At 40.8% G+C, this 25,573-nt stretch overlaps 2 protein-coding genes across 2 annotated transcripts in view; both read right to left on the bottom strand.

Annotated features, from left to right (window-relative positions):
- The window catches only part of TMEM242 (transmembrane protein 242), a 47,203-nt gene that overhangs the window by 13,260 nt on the left and 8,370 nt on the right, over nucleotides 1–25,573 (bottom strand). The window contains exon 3 of the mRNA XM_067701685.1: nucleotides 18,091–18,228. Within this exon, the coding sequence (XP_067557786.1) occupies nucleotides 18,091–18,228 (138 nt within the window). The remainder of the gene's footprint in view (nucleotides 1–18,090; nucleotides 18,229–25,573) is intronic.
- Nucleotides 110–5,480, bottom strand: LOC137204405 (L-lactate dehydrogenase A-like 6B). Its single transcript, XM_067701684.1, has one exon. The coding sequence runs from the start codon at nucleotides 2,594–2,596 to the stop codon at nucleotides 1,451–1,453; it is 1,146 nt and encodes a 381-aa protein (XP_067557785.1). The 5' UTR covers nucleotides 2,597–5,480; the 3' UTR covers nucleotides 110–1,450.

Below are 25,573 nucleotides of genomic sequence, written 5' to 3'. Positions count from 1 at the left end.
ATGGAGGCTGCGCTCTAGAGCCCACGAGCCACAACTACTGAGCCCGTGTGCCACAACTACTGAAGGCCGCACACCTAGAGCCCGTGCTCTGCAACAAGAGAAGCCACCGCAATGAGAAGCCCGTGCACCACAATGAAGAGTAGCCCCCGCTTGCAGCAACTAGAGAAAAGCCCGCGCGCAACGAATACCCAATGCAGCCAAAAAAAAAAAAAAAGAAAGCAGATACTAGTACGTTTCAATTTTGATTAGGCCTATTGATATCCACATCAAACCTGAGATATGTTTGAACATACCATATAATTTATTTAATATTCAATTGAATAGGAGGGCTAAGATTCTCATTTCCTAAGTTATTAGTACCATTTAGGTAAAGGTCAGACGAGCATCTTTACTTTCTCCTAAACCTTCAATGTATCACATCCATACAGTATAGAATCTGTAGTAAAGTCAACTGATTTAGGAATAAAAAGTGAACATGTAACTTTCTGAGAAATACAATCCCTGAAGTACTCATTAAAATGGCCAAATTTTATGACAGTGACTAACAACAGGGCACAATTCAAAAGCAAAATCTTTCCGTTAATGTGAAGTAAACTGAGCAACAGAGATGACCCTGGAGTGTCTTAGGGCCAGGGCACACTCTGCAGGTAAGACTCAGCCCAATAAGAACAATTTATAATGTGCTTCTTGATTTAATGTGCTAACAGGTCAGGTTCTCAGAGGCAGTTCTAAAATTATTTCAGTCAGACTTTATTTTTAGTAACTGTTACCACCTCTCTCAGGCCTCTTTCTGAAGCTTTATATTTTACTGCCTTAAATACTTTATAATAGCTACCAACTAAATCACTATTATTTTCATTTTTTAATGATCCTGCTTCACTGGTACATATACATGAGCATGCGCACACACACACAAGCACACACAGGACCTGCTTCCAGCTCCCATTTTACGATGCCTTTTTGAAAGCCTGGCTGATAGGCTGTCATAGGGCAATGAAGACAGAATGCTTCTGTGTATACGTTTATTTTCACATTGTATAGGAAGTTACAACGTCAAAAAAATAGTATATAAATGAACATAGGTATAAGTCACCCAGAACAAAAGAATGAACCTGTACTTAATGAAAAGAATCAGAATTTCTGTAACACAACAAACACCCACATCCTACATTTTTTTGGACAAGTGGCAACTATACACACACATACACAGGGTGAGGACCGGTACATCAGTGGTGCGAAAACACCTTCTTTGATGCAGTCACTTAGGAATTGTTTAAAAAAAAAAGTATAATTCAGCTGGGGGGGGGGTCTAAATAAATAGGGGAGTCACTCTACCCACTTCCCTGTTTCCAACTTCTAGGAATTCAAGTTTATTCAAAAACTGGACATACACAACTCCATAACTACTCTCTTTTCTTCAATAACTTCAGAATGGTAGTTTTAAACAACTTTAAAACTTAAGCTCCTTTTGAATTTCCCAAAGTGTTTTTGCACTCTTCTGCAGATGGGTCTCTTCTTCAGGGGCCAACTTTACTTTTATAAGGTTGGTAATACCACTCCCTCCCAGGATACAAGGAACACTGAGGAATACTTCTTCATTTATTCCATAGAGACCCTTAATTCTGGTGGAAACCGGATGCACTCTCCTAAGATTCTTCACAATACTTTCTGTTAAGTCAGCTACAGACAGGCCAATGGCCCAAGAAGTATAACCTTTCGTTTTAATAATCTCATAGGCGCTAGCAACCACATCTTTGTGCACATTTTTCCACTGCTCAGGATCTTTATCAGTTCCTATATCTACGTTCAGATCCTTCAGAGGGACACCAGCGATGTTCACTCCACTCCACACAGGAACACTTGAGTCTCCATGCTCTCCAAGGATCCACCCATGACAGCTTTCAGGATGGATACCAAGCCTCTGCCCGATGAAGAAACGGAAACGGGCAGTGTCCAGATTACAACCACTTCCAATAATACGGTTTTGGGGAAATCCACTCAACTTCCAGGCTACGTAAGTTAAGATATCCACTGGATTGGAAACAACAATCAGTTTGCAGCGAGGACTGTACTGAACAATACTGGAAATTATTAACTTAAAGATGGCGAAATTTCGCTGGACTAAATTAAGGCGTGTTTCTCCTTTTTCCTGGCGTGCACCTGCTGTGATAATCACGAGGTTGGAGTTTGCAGTGACAAGGTAATCTTCGCTGGAAATAATATTGGGCATTCTCACAAAATGGCTGCCATGCTGAAGATCCGCTGTCTCACCCTTCAGTCTGCCTCCATCAACATCCACCAAGGCAAGTTCATCACTCAGGCCTTTTAACAGGATGCTGATAGCACAGGCCATGCCAACCGATCCAGCTCCTACAATGGAGATCTTATTGCAACGAACGGGCTCCTCTGAGGGGAAATTCTTCATAAGCTCACACTTGACCGTAGCCATCTTGGACGCGGGGGCGATGGGCCAGGTGCCTCTGTGGGCGATGCCTGCCGGCTGGCAGGGACTCAACACCATTCCCGGGCACAGGCAATTCAGTCTCACAGCGCCCACTCTCTGCCTGGCCCGCTGCATTCGCACAGCCCAGCTCATGGCTACTCACTCGAGAGGTGAAAGAAGAGAGATAGGAAGAAAGCAGCAGGCAGCCTTACAAGCTCAAAAGCAGAGAGCTGTGACCGTTGCCGTTTGCTCAGCCCGTTACTGCGGCTGCGCAAGGCCGGGACCTTTGTACGCGGCCTGCTACTGCGGCTGCGCAAGGCGAGCCCAGCTCTCGTGGCCTCAAACGGGCCTCCGCAAAGTACTTCAGGTCTGATCTGATTGCGGGGAGGGGGACGACGATGACGACGCGGTAGGGCTCCTCTCGCAAATGAATTCTGGAGTTAAAATTTTAAGAACTCGAATTCTCTCCACTACTTAGCATGTATAATGAGACAACCCAGATCCTTGGGATTACTGATTTTCTGTTTTCACTACATATGCCAAGTAAAAACATTTCCATTCAGTACAGATGAAAATAAGGTTAAATTTTCATAACTGTATCCCTGCCAGGAATAACCAGGTGCGTATCCTTTGTCTCCCAATGGCCTCCTGCACCATTTCCCTGCATCCGTTGGAAAAGTGGGACTCCTGTTTCCCGTTGTAGCCAGTTCGAGAACCTTACACTTGGAAAGGCTTCCGCTGCCTTTATGTCAGTCACGACCGTGACTGCGGAAGTCGTAGGATCCTGACGACAAGGGGCAAGAGCCGACCGTGAGCTAGTCAAACAGTTGCGACAAAGGAAAGCTCCTAATTGAGAGTCCTGATCGAAAACGACTTCTCGAGTAGAAAGATGGTGATGATGTAGCCTGATATCAGCATGAGGATATATCTTCTACGTCCTTAAAATGGCAAATTTTGGCCAACTGCACAAACCAGATTATTGATTAAAGTACTAAAATATTAGCTAGTGCAATATGGCACCCGTGTACCTTACTTTCCTCTGCGTTCTTCTGGTCAGTGTTATGAATGTCCTTTCAAATTTCTAAGGAAATAAAAACTTTACATCTGATACATATATGTTTTTATATATATATATATATATGTATATATATATACACACACACACACACACACCCTTAAACCCAATAAACTATAAAAGTCCAAACAAAAATAACAGTACTTTCTCCTCACTTATATAAACAGAATTCTGACCATGTAATGATTCCTCAAAGCTTTCCTCTCATTCCAAGAAAGCAGTATGTCCTCCCCTAACGGAGCTCTTGGTACATGCCGCCTCCTCACAGGCAGGAAAAAAAATTGTATATGTATATATATATGTGTGTGTGTGTGTGTGTGTGTGTGTACACATATATATTCCATTTTAGAATACCAAATCTTGACAAAATGAATATTTTACATTCAGGACTTGAAAAGCTATTCTCATTCTTTCTGCCACTGAGCTGCAGTCCAGGAAGAGAGCAACAGTAAGCAAAGGAGTTGGTGAGAGGCGAGAAAAGTGTGGCAACAGTGGAGACCCTGCCATCCTGTTTAGATGGTACAGTACGAGCTCCGTGTCACACAAAATGGTAAGAGCACCACATACATGCGTTCTCTCCACCCCGGTGGTCAGATTTATGGTCACAGTTTGTCAAATTAAAAAGGAGAATATTTAAATGATCTTTATTTAATGGTGGCTGACATCTTATTCTTTCTTTTATCCCAGTCATAGCTTGAAATGTTTTAACCTGATGCCTGTTCTCACTTTTTCCTACAATGATTCCTTTGACCAGTCATTTTTCTTATAAGTGTTCTTGAGGATGAAATTCAAGGACATAGAGACTCTTAGTTAGACGGCCTTTTTCTACAGTAATTTTCTTTCTAGAGTTTGAACCTCTTCAGAAATACCATCACTATGACAGCTGCCTCTTCAGTTTTTCCCCTTAGCCACACTAAATCAATTTTGAGAAAAATAACACTCTCCAAAATAAAAATATCTCAAACAAAGCAGCCTTTTATTTACAGTAAGTCTTGAGATAAGAAGGAAAGAACTAAAACAGATGAACAGATGACAGGTCTACCCAAAGATGTGGAAAGCCAACTCTAGCTAGCCAGCTCCCTAATGACCTTCTGTCTTAGGTGGCTCATTATTCCTTTTGAATGGAAAATCTAATTCAAATTATCTATTCAAAATTCAGTATAATATTATGGCTGATGGCAGGATTATGCCATAATACTTTTGGTTACACCACTTAGGAGGGAGGAATCAGGAAATAAAGATGACTAGCAAGCGTCTGGACCAAGGAGGGTTGTAAACTAAGTCACTCTATTCCTTCCACCTGGACTCTCATCCCCAGCTCCCCCTGCCCTTTTTCCATCTAGGAGTCCAGCTCAAATATTCCACGCTCTCCTAAGTCTTCTACAGTCTCCCAAGGAGAATTGACTTTTTAAAAATCCGCCACCACTGTACTGTGTACCTCTCTCCATTACAGGATTTATCACACACAGTTAAATGTAATTACTTATGAATTTGTCACTCCAAAAGGGATCACCTTTTTAACAGCATATCCCTATCCTCCAGAACAGAGCTTGGTATATGAATAGGGATTCAGTAAATGTTTATGGTAGAAAAGAATGAGGAAATAACTACAGAACTGAGCCAAGTAAGGCTAGAGGGCTAAAATGTGAGTGAGATGGAAAGGCAGGGCTGGAGAATCCACCTGGTGCTGGAGTTCTGAATAAAGGGGTAAGTAAAATGGTGCCTGTCTGGGGTTTCTTAGCAAGGTTGATACATAAATTTCAGATAAAGCTATGAATAAACTAAAAGATTTCTTAATTACTTTCAAAGCTAATGCCCATCTTTACCACCTTACAACATACAAATTAAAAAGAGAATTCTACAGTGCTAGAAACACAGTAAAATAAATATGCAAAGGCAGAAAGAATATTTTTATCCTTTGAAGTTATTTAAAATGTTTTGTTCTATGGAAAACTTTTAAGAAAATAATCCGTGCACAAAACCCTGGATTTGAAAAAACAAACAAACAAGCTGCAATGAAAGCAGTGTTAATACTGTAAGCTATAAACTCACCAGCATGCAAGTAGAACATTATATAAACACAATTATTTTAAAAGTCTTGTGATTTGAAACGCATAAAATGCAAATTGTAGTTTTTTAAAAAAAATTAGTGGGCTGTGATTCTGTTGCTCATAGATACTAAAATCTACCTAACTCCGTAATCCTTGTGTGGGGCATCTTTACAAATCCCAGTACCTCAAAGTATTTTTTTCGTAAGCAGTACTGGGAATGCTGGGGGAAGGACAAAAGCAGGGCCACAAAGCTTTGTCTACTGAGTAGAATAAAGGTAGAATGTCCATTCAAAAAGCAACCCTGGCACCAACTTCCTATTTATGGTATTCAAATACTATAACATGAATTGGCAAGCTCTTCTGATAAGTTACCCAGAGCTCACTTTTGTTCTTTAAAGGCATCATCTTACACATAACTTTTAATGCAATGTAAAAAAGCTGCTTGGGCTTCCCTGGTGGCGCAGTGGTTGGGAGTCCGCCTGCCGATGCAGGGGACACGGGTTCGTGCCCCGGTCCGGGAGGATCCCGCGTGCCGTGGAGCGGCTGGGCCCGTGGGCCATGGCCGCTGAGGCTGCGCATCTGGAAGGGGCCACAACAGTGAGAGGTCCGTGTAAAAAAAAAAAAAAAAAAAAAAAAAAGCTGCTTGTATGAACCATTAAAAAGGAATTATTTTAATGTGGCACAAAACATGAAAAACAAAGAAATTAATATTCATTAGTATGTGTTTAAACATCCTAAATCATATCTAAAAAGTGAGAGTTTAATTTTATGGCTTAGGCTCTGACTGCACTAAGTGCTGTTTTACTAATTCAGCTCATTCTCTGCGATTGGCTTAATAGAAATACTACTCTAGTCCAGTAACAGCAGCCTTACCCATCAAAAAAAAAAAGGACACAAAGGATATTTTTGTGTATGGAAGCTACTTTCAGTTTGAGGCAACCTTAAGTTACCTTTATAAACTCCAAACTGCCAAAACAGATTAACTCCACGTTATAAAGTTTAAAAACTAATTTGCCGCCAGACTCTATCTGGGCAACAAAGAGGGTCAGCAGCATTGGGAATAGTGAAGAAAGAAAGGGGTGTTCTAGGTGGGGGAGCAGCAAGGACAAGGCTCTGAGGCTAGAAAGCACACTGCCTTTCAGCACGGCTAGACCTCTGACCGTGACAGAGGCTTATTAGAGGCACAGCTAGACTCTCAACCGCAGCACTCCTGACATTCTGGACCAGATCATTCTTTATGGGCCTGTCCCGTGCACTGTAGGATGTGCAGCAGCTTCCCTGGCCTCTACCCATTAGATGCCAGTAGCTCTCCTGTAGTTATGACGGCCCAGACAGTACCTCCAAACACTGCCAAATCTCCGTCGTGGGTGGAGGTGGGCGGATGGGACACAGCAAATTTGCCGCACACACCTCCCCCACCCTGGTCGAGAAGCAATGGGTTAAAGAATAAGCAGGGGCCCGATCACACAGGAACTTACAAACGTCTTCAAGGGCCCTGGAATGTATTCTCAAGGCAAGAGGGCGCCACTGAAGTGACAGCGGCAGTGTGATCAGATTTCATCCAACAGAGTTCACTAAGTACCTCCTCTGTGCTAGTAAGCATGGTGCAGGTGCTGAGGATACAACAATGAACGAGGTACACTCCACTCTCTTAGAATTTATGTTCTTTTAGCAAAAACAGATTAACATTTTAAAATGGTCAATATAACTTCATTTTGCAACAAGTGTCGTGAAGAAAACAAAGCAGGATAACATCAGAGAGGAACTGAGTGGTGGGAATGAAGAGGCTACTGTATTTTAATCAGATGGTCTGGGGAAGCTTCTCTGAGGGGGTGAAGTGAATTTGCATTGAAACCCTGGATGGCAACACAGAGCCAGCCCTGCAAAGACCCAGGGAAGGAGTTTCCTGGGCAAAGCTAGAAAGGCCCTACGCGTAAGGCTGGAGTGCTGAAGGAACAAGAAGGCCCAGGGCCTGGCAGGGCGAGGTGGGCATGGGATGGGAGAGGTGATGGTGGTGGCTCAAGATGAGGTCAGCGAGGTAGGTGGGGCTACATCCTGTGAGACTTCCTCAACAGGAGATGCTGAAGGGTTTTTAAATAAAGGAGTGACATGATTTGACCTACATTTAAAAAATATCTACGTGGGAAAAAAAATTCTAGGGGAAGTAAAGGAGAGGCCGAGATACTAGACAAGAAACTGTTTCAATACACCAGGCAAAAGGTGAATGGACGTGGAGAGAGATGAAAGAGCCAGGCTCTGTTTAGCAGCTGGGCTAACAAGCAGGTGCTCACAGCTTAGGTGAAGGGAATGACGGGAAATGAGAAAATCTACCATGATTCTCTGCTGGGTTTTTGGCTTGAACGACGGGGGTGATGGGAGTGGCACTCACTGAAATGGGAGAGACTAAGGGAGGAGCAAGTTAGGGAGGAGGAGAGGAAACCACAACTTCTGGCTGGGATGTGGGGCTTTGACATGCCTGTGAGATGAGATGGACCACGTGCGGTTTCAAGGCAAATCTGAAGGTCAGGCTGGAGCTATGTATTTGGACATTATCAGATTGTATAGATTGTTTTTAATGCCAGGGACTAGGCAAGAGCACCAAGGACTGAGGACAGATGGAGAACAGAAGAGTGCAAGTATGAAGCCACTGGACACTCCAACACTTCCAGGTCTGCAGAGGAGGAGCCAGAAAAGGAGATGAAAAAAATGGCCAGTGAGGTGGAAGGGGTAGAAGCCAAGAGAGGGGAGAATGCTCCCTGGTGTCAAGTGTTGCTGAGAGGTCAAGTAAGAAGGATGACGACAAGACCTGGACCTGGCAACAAGGACGGCACTGGCGACCCACACCAGCAGTTTTGGGTGTGCTGGGAAAGAAGCTGGACCGAGGAGAAAAAGGAGAGGAAGTGGAGACAGCGATCACAACCAACTCTTTTCAAGAAACCTCTCCTATGACGGGAAGCAGGCACATGGGCTGGTACCTGGAGGATGACGAGGAACACCGAGAGAAGACTTTTAGAGGTGGGAGAAACTAGAACACGTCTCCACACACTGCAGCAGAGGGAAAACTGATCACCATCAAAGGCTGGGGATCATTATGGGAGCGAGGTCCTTGGGTAGATGGGGGTGGGAGGCGGGTGGATGCCCTCATGCGCGTGGGGCTTTGGCTGCAGCATGGATATTTCGCCCATGTTAGAAAGGCAGAGGTGCGGGGAAGAGGAAGGCCAGCGCATCCTTGCGGTAGTGTGGGGAAAGGGCTGTGACGGGGCAAGGTGGCAGGCAGGGAGAAGGAACCTTAGCTGTGATAAGCACCTTGGGGCAGGAAGGTGCCCCAGCTACAGTGGCTGTGAGGGTGGGGGAGGAGCAAGACTTGGTGACTGATCAGATACAGGGGTGAGAGAGAGTGCGGTCACGATAAAGTCCAGCTTTCCAGTCCAGGCCGCATTGCTAGATGATGGATGACACTGCCATTCACGGTGGGTGACCCGGCAGTAGGTTGGGGGGCGAAATGGGGGGGGGGTAAATGACAGTTCAAGTGGAAACACACGTAACACCAGTGGGACATCCAAGCATCAGTGTCCAGTCAAACGGGCCCGTGAGCTAGGAGCGCAGGGGTCTGGCTGAAGACACGGTCCTGGCAGTTGTCTGCATCTGGATGAAGCCACTGGAATGGACAGAACCGTGGAGAAAATACCAGGGCAAAGGAGGAACCTGAAGTCAACAGGATGGTGGGAGGTGAAAAACAAGAGCCAAAGTAGGATCAGGAAGAAGTACAGAAAGAATAAGAACTATGAAAGCCCAGAATCTGTTAGCACAGAAGCAAATAGTAACTGATATATGAGTCATCAAGAAAAAGTGAAATTACGTTCAACACAATCTGCGTTGTGGAAAGATATACAGCACATTAAAAAAAAAGATTTCTTCTTAAAATTGTTAGAAGTATTTCAGTCAGGAAATACTGAAACAAAGCTTAAGGGGAAAGCGTGCGCTATCAGGTCTGCACTCCACAATGCTTTGGTTAGAGATCTGCTCATGTGAGACCAATTTTCTATGCTCAGTAAGAAAACCCAAGTGAAATCAAGGCTACCTTCCCTCCAGTGGAGTGAGACTGGGAACATTCTTGAGGTGATTAAGCCTGGTTTGTGTCAGGCCTGGAACAAGAAGGCTTTTATGGCAGAGCTTATCTTTCCTGGTAAGTGTTGCACATTCTTACTTTATAAAATGCTTTATAAGATGCTTGGGGCCCTATTTTACTTGTAAAAGGAAACCGGTAGGTTTTTAAAGAGGAATCTTGGCAATACGCCAAAACGGCTGATTTCCCCCAACCCTTGGCAAAAAAAAAAAGGGACAGTACATCAGTCACTACGTCCCATTTTAAACTGAGCAAGTCCCTTTGATTCGGTCTCTCTGTCACCAAATTGCTCCTTGACATTCACACAGAGTACCTCTCACCACCGGGATGCCAAGCCCATTAGAGCTGCAATGGAATGGGAAATAAGGAATATAGAGATGTTCTTGTCACCTCAGACCTGAATTTAACTGATGCACAGTGCCACTTCCAATTAATTTAAAAATGATTCCAGGAAAAATATTCCTCACTGCTTAAGCTGTTTGAAGGCCCGAGGGCTTGACAGATGGAGCTATCTCTGCAAGATCATGACGACTGCGTTCTGGGCGGTCTAGGAAGTACCATCAGGAAGAGGAAGCAAGGCGGCGGCTGCTGACATAAGGCAGTCAGAATAAGAAACTGAAGCTTTCTTCCTGGGGGCGGAGCTGGTAGAAATCTTTGGAAGCACTGAAATTAGATTAGGCGAGGACATAGAGGGAAATGTTTCAGCCGTGTTTCAGACTTCCCCTGCAGACCACTCAGAAGTGGCTACCATTAAACAATTTGCCAGGAGACTCGAATTTGTTTTTAATCTTTGACCTAAACCAATGAAAAGTATACAGCATGAAGTTTATTTCCTTCTTAGATATCTTAGAAGTTAAAAACTTTTAAGCTTTTCCATAGTTTTATTTTACATGTGGGGTTCAAGCATTCACCCTACAATGCTGCTTTCATTTGAAATAAGTAAACACGGTGTAAGAATAAATGTATTTAATGTGAGATACACCAGAATGTTGGTAAAACTGAAATTAGCAAAAAGTAAAAGAAATTTCACTGTAATTAGCAAAAGCCCTCAAGCTGGTCATAAGGTAATTAAGAAGTGAGCCTAAATATTAATATAAAAGTATGCCTAGCAACAGCTACCAAAAAGAGCTGGAGAAAATAAATTTTATTAGAGTGCATTCACCATTGTCTCAGAGATAAGGTATAATATTACTTCTTTTAAAAGATCTTTCTTATAATACATACAGATGGCCAATAGGCACATGAAAAATGCTCAACATTGCTAAGTATTAGAGACATGAAAATCAAAACTACAATGAGGTATCACCTCACACCAGTCAGAATGGCCATCATCAAGAAGTCCACAAATAATAAATGCTGGAGAGGGTGTGGAGAAAAGGGAACCCTCTTGCACTGCTGGTGGGAATGTAAATTGGTGCAGCCACTATGGAGAAACGTATGGAAGTTCCACAAAAAACTAAAAATAGAGTTGGCATATGATCCAGCAATCCCACTCCTGGGAATATATCAGGACAAAACTGTAATTCAAAAAGATATATGTACCCCTATGTTCACAGCAGTACTATTTACAGTAGCCAAGACATGGAAACAACCTAAATGTCCATCAACAGATGAATGGATAAAGAAGATGTATATATATGTACAATGGAGTATTACTCAGCCATAAAGAAGAATGAAATAATGCCATGTGCAGCAACATGGATGGACCTAGAGATGATCATACTAAGCAAAGTCAGAAAGAGAAAGACAAATACCATATGCTATCACTTACATGTGGAATCTAAAATGACACAAATGAACTTATCTACGAAACAGAAACAGACTCACAGACACAGAGAACAGCCTTGCAGTTGTGGGGGAGGGAGGGACCGGGAGTTTGGGAGTAGCAAGCGCAAACTATTACATAGAGAATGCATAAGCCACGAGGTCCTGCTGTACAGCACAGGGAGCTCTAGTCAACATCCTGTGATGAACCATAATGGAGAAGAATTTTTAAAAAATCCTTCTTTGAAGAGGAAAGTCAAATGACACTTTTTAGAGAAATATGTAAAATATGTATGTTTTAACATGTTTTATTTTTTTAAAGAAAAAGAGGTCTGGCCTTACGAGAAAAAAGCAACCTATATTAGATGAGGAGGCAAGACTGGGGCTGGAGAGTATTCGTGACTCCAGTCACAGATTATTTCCATAAAAGCCTTTACAGCAGCAAGGTCTTCAGAGAGACACAATAAAGGAAGAAATTTTCCATGTATCAGATTGGCAAAAATTTCAGAGTAATAAAAGCTACTAATGGCAAGGGTGCTAGGAAACTTGTATACATTGCTGGTATCTTCTGAACTGTATAAGCTTTCCTGGAAGGCCATTTAGCAACAAATATTAAAAACATTTTAAAAATACACTTTGATTCAACAATAGCATGTTCTGTCTTTAGAACACATTTCTTGACAAAGAAGAGTACAAAAAGATGTATGCCTATAGAGGTTCACATGGTGTTTGATAGTAAAAAATTACAAACTAAATGCTGTTGGCTGGAGACCGATTAAGTAAATTATAACATACAATTGAGTACCATGTAGCCATTAAAAGTGATGGAGATTCATACACTCCACTGTGCAGAGATGTTCTTATGAGTATTCAGTGAAAAAAAGTTCCATAGTAGTACAGTAAAACAGTATTTATATATGATTATATGTGCATGCCTATAGAAGCTCTACAGGGATGTTCCTACTATAATAAGTGATTACAATTCAGGGAGATCTTTGGTGATTTTTGTTTTTGACCTTTTCTACACTGATTTTTTCTTTTCATACAATGAGTACATATATATATATATATATATATTTTTTTTTTAATAAAAAAAAAAGCCATGGGCTTCCCTGATGGCACAGTGGTTAAGAATCCACCTATCAATGCAGGGGACACGGGTTCGAGCCCTGGTCCAGGAAGATCCCACATACGGCCGAGCAGCTAAGCCCGTGCGCCACAACTACTGAGCCTGCACTCTAGAGCCCACGAGTCACAACTACTGAAGCCCACGAGCCTAGAGCCTCTGCTCTGTAACAAGAGAAGCCATCGCGATGAGAAGCCCGCACACCGCAACGAAGAGTAGCCCCCACTCGCCGCAACTAGAGAAAGCCTGCGCAGCAACGAAGACCCAATGCAGCCAACAAACAAATAAATAAATAAATTTAAAAACCCATTTTTGTTTAAAAAAGTAGGTCCTAAATATATTTTTTCTTTGAAAATAAACACCAATATATGTAAATAAAAACAAATACCTCTTATCCCATGGTTAAAAAAACCCTCCATTTATAAGAGTTAATTTTAAAATTTAAATCTCTGGACAATTTAAAGTATTTTACAATAACTGAGAATGTTTCCATTCATGGTTTTATTTCTATCAATGTTTTAGCTCCTGTGAAGACAACTATAAATGACATGCAAATTTAACTACGCCAGGTATCATGAATATATTCTAACACAACCACAGTAAATGTTAGCAGTGGGTGATTCTGACCAGTATTTTGAGATAACTTCAAACAAATGCAGAACACGGGTCCATTAGGCATAAAAAGCTATAGCGATTCCAATCATATCTATCAGGAATTTTTTATACACCTTATGTTTTTCCTTCAAAGGGAAGAAAAAAAAAACAAGACAGCCTAACCATAAATATGCTCAACCTCTTGCTCAATACCTACTATAAATAATAAAAGGTAAAAAAGTTTTAACATGTAAATAACTATAGGTGGCATGTTTTTTTCTTTTGACAACTGGGGGATTACCAGTTAGTATCAATAACGCCCTTACTGCCTGAAGAGCATTTATCTCCACTATTCTCTAAACTTAAAACATCTGCCCTAATAAACAATCTAATCACATCACCATGTTGTGCACTCACATGGCCCGAATGCACCAGGATCACGTGCACAGCTGCAGTAGGGAACCGTGAACCCATAGTGAATGTTCATTCTTTTCACAATTCAGTTCCTGTTATAAAATTAATGCTGCCTCCATCATAACACATGATAAAATACCATAATTCAAAGTAAGTGATGAACCCATTCTGAGCAATCAGGCCATGCCCATGGCTGGTCAGCAGGGTGGAGCTGGTGTGGCGATGCCAGGCTGGACCTGCACTGATTCCTACGCTAAGGCAGGCAGGGTGCCACTTCAAATCCTGGGCAGCCTGATCTGCTACAGTTGGCTGACAGGATAGCTTCCACTAGCTCTCCTTTTTTGGAACCTCTGATTAAATGATCTACCACTGTGTAAATTAAAATTTTTTATTTATATCTGATGTATTAAACATGTTCCATGCGAATGAAATTCTGCACTAATTATGAATAAACAAAGAGTAAATCCAAAACATTTCTAATAAACTGAAGAGCTTTGCTTTAAGCCTTTTCAGCCAGCAGATGTAGCTGTGAATTAAAATAGGGAATGCAAGCTGCTCTTGGTCAGCCACTAGATGGCACCCTTTTCTATGGAACTGGTTTACACTGGAGATTTAATGCAATTCAACTATTTTGACACTGGATTCATTCTGATTTACATGCATTTATCTAGAATGATCATCTCAATTACTTACTGAGAGCACAGACCGCAACCATTTTTGCGCAACATTTTTTGACTAAAACTTTTCATTCCTTATAGACACATGACATTTCCTAATGAGAGGAAGTAAACAGCGATAAAAGTTCATCACTGGGGGCTTCCCTGGTGGCGCAGTGGTTGAGAGTCCGCCTGCCGATGCAGGGGACAAGGGTTCGTTCCCCGGTCCGGGAAGATCCCACATGCCGCGGAGCAGCTGGGCCCGTGAGCCATGGCCGCTGAGCCTGCGCGTCCGGAGCCTGTGCTCCGCAACGGGAGAGGCCACAACAGTGAGAGGCCCGCGTACCGCAAAAAAAAGTTCATCACTGGAATCGGCAACCTCATCAAAACTCTAAATGCAGAGCTTCCCTCGTGGCACAGTGGTTAAGAATCCACCTGCCAACGCAGGGGACATGGGTTCGAGCACTGGTCCGGGAAGATCCCACATGCTGCAGAGCAACTAAGCCCGTGAGCCACAACTACTGAGCCCACGTGCCACAACTTCTGAAGCCCACACACCTAGAGCCCGTGCTTCGCAACAAGAGAAGCCACGACAGTGATAAGCCTGTGCACTGCAACGAAGAGTAGCCCCCGCTCACCGCAACTAGAGAAAGCCCGCACGGAGCAACAAAGACCCAACACAGCCAAAAATAAAAAAAAAATAAATTAATTAAAAAAACAAACAAACAACTCTCTAAATGCAGAACCGAAATATACCACATTGCTCTCCACAAGCCTCAGGGCAGGGTCATATAATAAGAATTTCCTTGGAAAGTCACCCATAACGCTTAAAAACCTATGCCTTATATACTAACAGTCCACTGGGGAGTGCTGTCTTAGTTCAGTGCCAGGCTCCACAAATGTCTTTTGAATAAACAAATTAATAAACACGACTGCTTTTAAAAGATGTGTCCTAAAAAAGTATCAGTGGGTTCATTTTTCTGTGAGACTTCTCAGATGTGGAAATCAAACTGATATGCCTAATGACTTACCGGTAGGGAGAGGTTATTTGCATTCTCTCTTTTTGGTTAAAGACATGAAGATGCAATACAAAAGGATTCCAAGTCTCCATACATTCAATAGTGCCAATCAGAAAAGAATCCCACCCCCAAATATTTTATTTAGGTAATAATCCTCTTATCAGTGCCATAATACAAAAACTTTCACATTCTAGAAACTAAAATAGCACAGTCTAGCCCATAAAGCCCAAGTTCTCAAGCATATAATTTAAGTAACCTAATTTTGTTGGTCTATGAAAATTTGGATGGATTCATTATGACTCTTCTAAATCAAAGACTGTTCATATTTTCAAATACCTTAAAACTTTACTACTCAATTTATGACCTACATTACTAAACTCTAGAAACATTACCTATCAATTCCATGCACTCAATGTGAAGTACTAACAGACCGTCATTTTAATAGAAACCCAAAGCTTAATAACTTTATTATTATTTGCATGCCCCTCCCCCAAAGCAGATTTCATATGTAGTCAAGGAAGTTTTGTGTACTCCTAGGCAGTTGTGCTTTATAGTCAGCATAAATTAATAAAAATAAAATCTAGGACTATTTTTAAAAAAGCAGTATTATTGTCAAAGCAATACATAATTAAGAATTACACAGAAAAGTAAAATACAAAACTCACCCACACGCCCATAATTCTTTCACATATTATCACCAAACATATTTCCTCCCAATCTTTTCCATTTGTTTTCAAATAATTGCTCTCATATGAAAAAAGAATGGCTGGTCCTATATGAGAATGAAGTCAATTGTAATGTTGGGAGGTCCACACTGAAGATACCCAGTAAAACCTGTCAAATGATCAAGACTGTGTGGATCATTCCACAGTCAAAACCAGATTCACTACCTCCTTCCCCTTGCCCCTTCCACCTACCCCTTTATTTCCCACCTTAGCTAAGGGAGGTAAATTGAAAACGAACCAGGTTCTGCAGACCATCAGACTTAGCTTCAAATCTTGACTCTGCCAATTACAAGTTGTGTGACTTAACCCGAGTCCCTATTTCCTCATTTACAGAATGGGGGATATTAACACCTACTTCATAGTTGTTGTGAGGATTAAATAATCTGCTATGTCTAAAATGTCTGGCACAATGCCTGAAATGGAAGAAGAGATTTTATATTGGTCAAAGCAAAATTGAGGTAACAATAAAAATCATCAAAAATCTTCAGTCATGGGTTTTCTAACTTTTTTCAAGTATCCCTACTCTATTATTACAAACAATGAGTAGCAGGCAGTTACTTAAAAAATAAAGGTTACTCAGACTAGGAAAAAAGCGACATCTGTTTGTCTATCAGTATATTTTAAGTGAAAAGTACAATAATGCCTATGTAGTTATTATTAAACTAAATGTGAAAAATTCAATAATAATAATACCTATTACTCCAGCAATTCCCTCTCCCTTGCATCAATTCCCCCCTCCACTGAATCACTCCTATCAGCACGCACACATGCTGTTAATTCTCCCAACTTTAAAAAAAAAACAAAACCTCTCTTGATCCCATTCCCCCTTCTAGCTACGACCCCATTTCTTTCTTTCTCTTTACAGCAAAGCTCAAGACTTGCCCATACACACTGCCTCCAAGCTCTGTCCTCCATTCTCCTTCGGATCCACTCCACTCAGGCTTTACCACCAATGACCACCACATCTCAGTGAACTACCAGTTCTCATCCTACATGACGTATACCCAGCATCCTCCTCCTTGAAAGATGTTTTTTCACCTGGCATCCAAGTCACCATTCTCCTGGTTTCCCCTGCTTCTTCAGCAGGGAAACCTTCTCTCATTCCTCAACCTCTAAACCTTAGGAGCTCCTAAACCAAGGGCTCCTTCCTCAGACCTCTTCTCTTTTCTCTCTACATTCACTGCCTATGTGAGCTCATCTGATCTCATGGTTTAAATACTATCCACATACTGATTTAGATCTTCACCCTGACCTGTTCCCTGAATTCCAACTTCTATATCTAACTGCTTGCTTGACTCTCCACTTGGCTATCTAAAATCTACCTCAAACTCGTAAGTCCCAGACTGAGCCCCTGACATGATCCCCTAATATCTGCTCCTTTCACACTGGTCCCATCCATTTTCCAGTCGTTCAGACCAAAAGCCTGGAGACATCCTTGACTTTTTCTCTCACCTCCCACATTCAGTTTATAACAAGTCCTTGTTGCCCCTACCTTCAAAATATATCCAGAACCTCTTTTCATCAACTCTACTTCTGCCACCCATTCTAAACCACCACCAATTCTCACCTGTCACAAACAGCCTGGTCCACAGAACTTCCTACCAATAGTTTAAATAAAAAGAAGCCAAATATTCCGAATGTACAGCTTTTTACCTTGGAGTATAAGTTACACACACACAGGTACTAGGCTCTTTTTCCAATAATGTGTAAACACATTAATAATTTAAATAATAATTTTAAAATGCTTTATTTTAAACGATGTTTATATATATGGATGTCAAACAGCATAGAAAGTTGTTCCAAATTATTTTACTGAACAAGTAGCTCCCACAAATTTATACAGAACGAACATTTGCTATGCATTAGTCATTACTTAATTATATTTGAAGTTTCACCACTCTTATATATTTAAATTATTTATATGATTTACAAGTAATGAGAAGCTACCTAGTTATTAGTAAAAATTTAGTCAATTCTCTATCATCACTTCACAAGATAGTGAATAAACTGTATGCAAATTTGAAAACCTGGAAGATTTAGACCTCACAAAGTAGAATAAACATTCCAGATAGCAATTACAGGACTGCAGTTACTTACACTGTGAACTCCTAAGGCCTTCCAGACTGCGAAGCTGATCACACCAACCCCACACCAGGCATAAAGTGAGCCCCACCCCAGGGCTCGCAAGGCAAGGGAAGACCCGCTCTCCGGTAAGGCAGCCGTGGCCACACTTCCCTGCAATGAAGACACAAAGGTTCTGGTAAAAATCATCATTCTGAAAGAAAAAATATTTGGAAAGTGTTTGAAATTAATGACTCTCTGTGTCAGCACCATGATACTAGGAAGCCAGACCAACCCAAGTTCATGCACTTAATAACTGCATGACTTAAGGCACAACTGCTCTGACAAATATTTGAGTGTGCAAGGCACCGTGCCAAGATCCGCGCTAGGTACACAGAGCAACTTCTTTCTGACAGAACACTTAAGACCTGGTGAGGGAGGGGGGAAACACGGACAACTAGAAGTAAATTATGATCTAAATGGAAAGGGCAACGACAGAACTGCATATACATACAGGGCACTGTGTACCCAGAGAAGGAGGACACCTGATTGACTTGCAAGAAGGGGAAGTTTTAAGGAAAGCTTCCTGGAAGAGGTGTGCTAAATCTAAACTTGAGAAAAGACTTGTGATATAACTCATTGTGAGGACTTCTAAATATTTATGCAAAATGCCTGACATATAGTAGAAATTCAGCTCCTGGCAACTATTAATAAGAAACTAGAAAAACAACAGTAACCCTCCTCCCAAGTTTCAAGATATAATGTTAAGGTAAAAATCTACAATTATACTAATTGAACAACTTTCAGACTATCAGCATAACGAACTTGACTAGAGAAGAATAAGAATGCAACGAGCACTTCAAAAAGGAATAACCGAGGGAGATCCCTGGTGGCCTAGTGGTTAGAATTCCAGGCTTTCATGGCTGTGGCCTGCGATTATGGAAGTGAGATCCTGCGGGCGAGGCCAAAGGAAAAAAAAAAAAAACCTGCCCCCATTACGAAATGTGCTGGGGTTGGGGGAGGGGTGGGTGCACTGTAAAAAGAGATACTGGGAGGAATGGTGTACTAATTTCTAAAGTCCCTTCCAATTCCATGACTTAGTAATTTATGAATTTATTTATTTATATTTATTTATTATTTTTGGCTGTGTTGGGTCTTCAGTGCTGCGTGCAGGCTTTCTCTAGTTGTGGCGAGCGGGGGCTACTCTTCGTTGTGGTGCGTGGGTTTCTCTTGTTGCCAAGCACAGACTCTAGAGCACGCAGGCTTCAGTAGATGTGGTGTGTGGGCTCAGTAGTTGTGGCTCGTGGGCTCTAGAGCGCAGGCTCAGTAGCTGTGGTGCACAGGCTTAGTTGCTCCGCAGCATGTGGGATCTTCCCGGAGCAGGGCTCGAACCCATGTCCCCTGCACTGGCGGGCAGATTCTTAACCACTGTGCCACCAGGGAAGCCCCATGTTTAAAATGTAAGTTGACAGTGTATTTTTATTTAAAGATTTAAACTCTGAAATAAAGAAGATACTCCTCCACTACACTGGTCAGACACTCATTGGAGGACAATATCTAGGGTTAGTGTCTACTAATTTAGGTTAGAAGGAGCTCATAATAAGAAAACAACAAAACAGTAAAGCTCTGGTATGAAGGGAACTAATTTAATTTTTTGTGAAGTATGGTGATTCTTTGGATGTGGTGAGCTCTTTTTCCATATCTATTGTTTCATGAATAAAACTGCACAAGTGGCATTCACATGCTAAATGTTTCTTTTTACTATTGATACCATTAAATTACATTGATCAGAAGGACTAAAGCCACATTTTTCCTTATACTGTTAAAGGACCATTAATCTTATTTTAAAATGAGATTAATTTTTAAATAAGATTGCAGGACTGCAATCTCCCAGGGATCCTGTATTTCCAAATACTATATCACAGTTAATAATTTTATATATATATATATGCACATAATTATATATATATTGCTCCCTTACTATATGACAAGCACTGTTCAAAGCATTTTGCATACAGTAATTCATTAAGCATTTTACTTCACCTTACTCTGTGAGACATGTACTATTATCCTCATTTTACTAAAGACCAACTAAAGTAGAGAGAGATTAAATAACTTGTTCAAGGTTTCATGCTTATAAAAGCTAGAGCACTTCAGCAGCCTGGCTTTACGGACTAAGTGGAATTTGCCATTCAGTCATTTATCACTTCTGATTCTAAATACAACACAATACAAAATGTAAATGAAAGTCTCTTTTTAAGTGGAAACAAATCATAGTGTAAATTAGAATAAAAACATCATTACTTAGGATAACTCAAATATTTACACTACTGGAAGTAGAGAAAGAAGTGATAATACTTACGGGCCTACTTGAAATGTAACCAAGGGGCATTCACTTATTCCCATAGTTTGACATGAATATGAAATGTAATTTATCTTTAAAAATTTTTTTAAAGGAGACTGCAGAATTTAGGAAATATTAAGAATTTATTATTTTTCCCTGTGAGCCTGTCTGCTAAAACACATTAAATATCAACGAACAAAAATAGTCAGAAACAATAAAAACTTGAACTTCCTCAAAAGTTGTATCTTATTTTTTTCTGATTATATATCATTGTGGAAAATTTGGTATGTATGAGAAAGCATAAGAATGAATGGAAAAAAACTCCCTTTTATTATTCAGTAAAAACCATGTTAGACATTTTGACATATTCTCCCTCCTTCTGATTGTGGACATTTTAAAAACAACTTAACACCATTAAAATGTTCTTAATCTTCAACTTTCATCCTCTCGTGTCAAAAACTCAAATATTTTTACTGGTTACACGGCACTGATTTATCATAATTTACTTAGCCATTTGTTATTAATGTACACTAGTTTCACTTTCTTATATTAATTTTTTATATTAAAAACTTCTTTGTGCCTAAACACTGACTTGCATTTCTGATTAAGTCCTTGGGGAAAATTCCTCAAAGTAGAATTATTAAGTGGAGAAGCATGAATATTTTATAAGCTGATAAACACTGTAAACTGTTTTTCAAAAGGTTGTTCTAAGTTACAATGCTGTTTTATGAGGACCATTTCAAGTTGGCCTGCATTAGATGGTCTCAGTAAAAATAAAAACATGAAAAAAGAAACCTTTGAAATTTATATAAGACTATTTATTTTCTTTGCGGTACGCGGGCCTCTCACTGTTGTGGCCTCTCCCGTTGTGGCGCACAGGCTCCAGACGCGCAGGCTCAGCGGCCATGGCTCATGGGCCCAGCTGCTCCGCGGCATGTGGGATCTTCCCGGACCGGGGCACAAACCTGTGTCCCCTACATCGGCAGGCGGACTCTCAACCACTGCGCCACCAGGGAAGCCCTATAAGACTATTTATAACTTACATTTCTATTGTTACTGAGAATTATTTGTCCAAGTTATTATAAGTCAATGTTCACATCTTTTGAATTGCATATTCATGTTTTTTGTCCATTTAAAGTTTTCTGATTTGTATATTCTTTCTATATTAATGTTCTTTGAAGCCCTTATACCTATCATATGTGCTATCATATTTCCCTAGTTTGGTTTGCTTTTATCCTTTTATTTTGCTTATTGTTTGCTTGTTTTTGGTCAAAAATGCATTCTAATGCTTTTAAACTTACTAAAATTTCCCTCATCTGGAAATTGGTTCAAGATGGCAGAGTAGAAGGACATGCGCTCACTCCCTCTTGCGAGAGCACCTGAATCACAACTAACTGCTGAACAATCATCGACAGAAAGACACTGGAACTCACCAAAAAAGATACCCCACATCCAAAGACAAAGGAGAAGCCACAATGATATGGTAGGAGGGGCACAATCACAATAAAATCAAATCCCATAACTGCTGGGTGGGTGACTCACAAACTGGAGAACACTTATACCACAGAAGTCCACCCACTGGAGTGAAGATTCTGGGCCACACATCAGGCTTCCCAACCTGGGGGTCCAGCAACAGGAGGAGGAATTCCCAGAGAATCAGACTTTGAAGGCTAGCGGGATCTGACTGCAGGACTTCGACAGGACTGGGGGAAACAGAGACTCCACTCTTGGAGGGCACACACAAAGTAGCGTGCACACTGGGACCCAGAGGAAGGAGCAGTCTCCCATAGGAGACTGAACCAGACCTACCTGCTAGTGTTGGAGGGTCTCCTGCAGAGGTGGGGGCCTGCTGTGGCTCACCATAGGGACAAGGACACTGCCAGTAGAAGTTCTGGGAGGTACTCATTGGCGTGACCCCTCCCAGAGTCCACCAATGGACCCACCAAAGAGCCTGTAGGCTCCAGTGCTGGGTCACCTCAGGACAAACAATCAACAGGAAGGGAACTCGGCCCCACCCATCAGCAGTTTTAAAGTTTTACTGAGCCCTGCCTACCAGAGCAACACCCAGCTCTACTACCACCAGTCCCTCCCATCAGGAAACTTGCACAAGCCTCTTAGATAGCCTCATCCACCAGAGGGCAGAGAGCAGAAGCAAAAAGAACTACAATCCTGTACCCTGTGGAACGAAATCACATTCACATAAAAACAGACAAAATGAGAAGGCAGAGGATTATGTACCAGATGAAGGAACAAGATAAAACCCCAGAAAAACAACTAAATGAAGTGGAGATAGGCAACCTTCCAGAAAAAGAATTCAGAATGATAGTGAAGATGATCCAGGACCTCGGAAAAAGAATGGAGGCAAAGATCGAGAAGATGCAAGAAATATTTAACAAAGACCTAAAAAAATTAAAGAAAAAACAAACAGAGATGAACAATACAATAACTAAAAGGAAAAGTACACTAGAAGGAATCAATAGCAGAATAACCGAGGCAAAACGGATAAGTGACCTGGAAGACAGAATGGTGGAACTCACTGCCATGGAACAGAATAAAGAAAAAAGAATGAAAAGAAATGAAGACAACCTAAGAGACCTCTGGGACAACATTAAATGCAACAACATTCACATTATAGGGGTACCAGAAGGAGAATAGAGAAAGGACCTGAGAAAATATTTGAAGAGATTATAGTCGAAAACTTCCCTAACATGGGAAAGGAAATAGCCACCCAGTCCAGGAAGCGCAGAGAGTCCCAGGCAGGATAAACCCAAGGAGAAACACACCAAGACACAGAGTAATCAAATTGACAAAAATTAAAGACAAAAAGAAAAATTTAGGAAAAAATGACAAATAAGATACAAGGGAACTCCCATAACGTTAACAGCTGATTTCTCAGCAGAAACTCCACAAGCCAGAAGGCAGTGGCATAATACATTTAAAGTGATGAAAGGGAAGAACCTACAACCAAGATTACTCTACCCAGCAAGGATCTCATTCAGATTCAACAGAGATATCAAAAGCTTTACAGACAAGCAAAAGCTAAGAGAATTCAGCACCACCAAACCAGCTCTACAACAAATACTAAAGGAACTTCTCTAAGTGGGAAACACAAGAGAAGAAAAGGACCTACAAAAACAAACCCAAAACAATTAAGATAATGGTAATAGGAACATACATATCAATAATTACCTTAAACGTGAATGGATTAAATGCTCCAAACAAAAGACACAGGCTTGCTGAATGGATACAAAAATAAGACCCATATATATGCTGTCTACAAGAGACCCACTTCAGACCTAGGAACACATACAGACTGAAAGTGAAGGGATGGAAAAAGATATTCCATGCAAATGGAAATCAAAAGAAAGCTGGAGTAGCAATACTCACAGTAGATAAAATAGACTTTAAAATAAAGAATGTTACAAGAGACAAGGAAAGACACTACATAATGATCAAGGGATCAATCCAGGAAGAAAATATAACAACTATAAATATATATGCACCCAACATAGGAGCACCTCAATACATAAGGCAAATGCTAACAGCTATAAAAGAGAAAATCGACAGTAACACAATAATAGTGGGGGACTTTAACACCTCACTTACACCAATGGACAGATCATCCAGACTGAAAATTACTAAGGAAACACAAGCTTCAAATCACACAGTAGACCAGACAGATCTGATATTTATAGGACATTCCATCCGAAAACAGATTACACCTTCTTCTCAAGTGCACACAGAACATTCCCCAGGACTGATCACATCCTGGTCACAAATCAAGCCTCAGTAAATTTAAGAAAACTGAAATCATATCAAGCATCTTTTCCAACCACAACGCTATGAGATTACAAATCAATTACAGGGAAAAAAACGTAAAGAACACGAACACATGGAGGCTAAACAACACGTTACTCAATAGCCAAGAGGTCACTGAAGAAATCAAAGAGGAAATCAAAAAATTCTTAGAGACAAATGAGGATGAAAACACAACAATCCAAAGCCTATTGGATGCAGCAAAAGCAGTTCTAAAAGGGAAGTTTATAGCAATACAAGCCTACCTCAAGAAACAAGAAACATCTCAAATGAACAATCTAAACTTACACCTAAAGGAACGAGAGAAAGAAGAACAAACAAAACCCAAAGTTAGTAGAAGGAAAGAAATCATAAAGATCAGAGCAGAAATAAATGAAATAGAAAGAAAACAATAGCAAAGATCAATAAAACTAAAAGCAGGTTCTTTGAGAAGATAAACAAAATTGATAAACCTTTAGTCAGACTCATCAAGGGAAAGAGGGAGAGAACTCAATTCAATAAAATTAGAAATGAAAAAGGCGATGTTACACCAGAGACCACAGAAATACAAAGCATCCTAAGAGACTACTACAAGCAACTCTATGCCAATAAAATGGACAACCTGGAAGAAATGGACAAATTCTTAGAAAGAGGTAACCTTCCAAGACTGAACCAGGAAGAAATAGAAAATATAAACAGACCAATCACAAGTAATGAAATCGAAACTGTGATTAAAAATCTTCCAGCAAACAAAAGTTCAGGACAAGATGGCTTCACAGGTGAATTCTATCAAACATTTAGACAAAAGCTAACACCCATCCTTCCCAAACTCTTCCAAAAAATTGCAGAGGAAGGAACACTCCTAAACTCATTCTACAAGGCCACAACCCTGATAACAGAACCAGACAAAGATACTACAAAAAAGAAAACTACAGACCAATAACACTGATGAATATAGATGTAAAAATCCTCAACAAAATACTAGCAAACAGAATCCAACAGCACATTAGAAGGATCATATACCATGATCAAGTGGGGTTTATCCCAGGGATACAAGGATTCTTCGGTATATGCAAATCAATCAATGTGATACACCATATTAACAAATTGAAGAATAAAAACCATATGATCATCTCAAAAGATGCAGAAAAAGCTTTTGACAAAATTCAACACCCATTTATTATAAAAACTCTCCAGAAAGTGGGCACAGAGGGAACCTACCTCAACATACTAAAGGCCATATACGACAAGCCCACAGCAAACATCATTCTCAATGGTGAAAAACTGAAAGCACTGCCTCTAAGACCAGGAACAATACAAGGATGTCCACTCTCACCACTATTATGCAACATAGTTCTGGAAGTCCTAGCCACGGCAACC

The sequence above is a fragment of the Pseudorca crassidens genome, chromosome 13, assembly GCF_039906515.1.
Source record: "Pseudorca crassidens isolate mPseCra1 chromosome 13, mPseCra1.hap1, whole genome shotgun sequence".
NCBI classification, from domain to species: Eukaryota; Metazoa; Chordata; class Mammalia; order Artiodactyla; family Delphinidae; genus Pseudorca; species Pseudorca crassidens.
The sequence above is the reverse complement of the archived record's forward strand: the minus strand, read 5'-3'. Positions and strand labels throughout refer to the sequence as shown.

Bases quoted from the DNA above. Each gene is read 5' to 3' on its own strand.
- LOC137204405 (XM_067701684.1), bottom strand. From the start codon at position 2,596: ATGAGCTGGGCTGTGCGAATGCAGCGGGCCAGGCAGAGAGTGGGCGCT.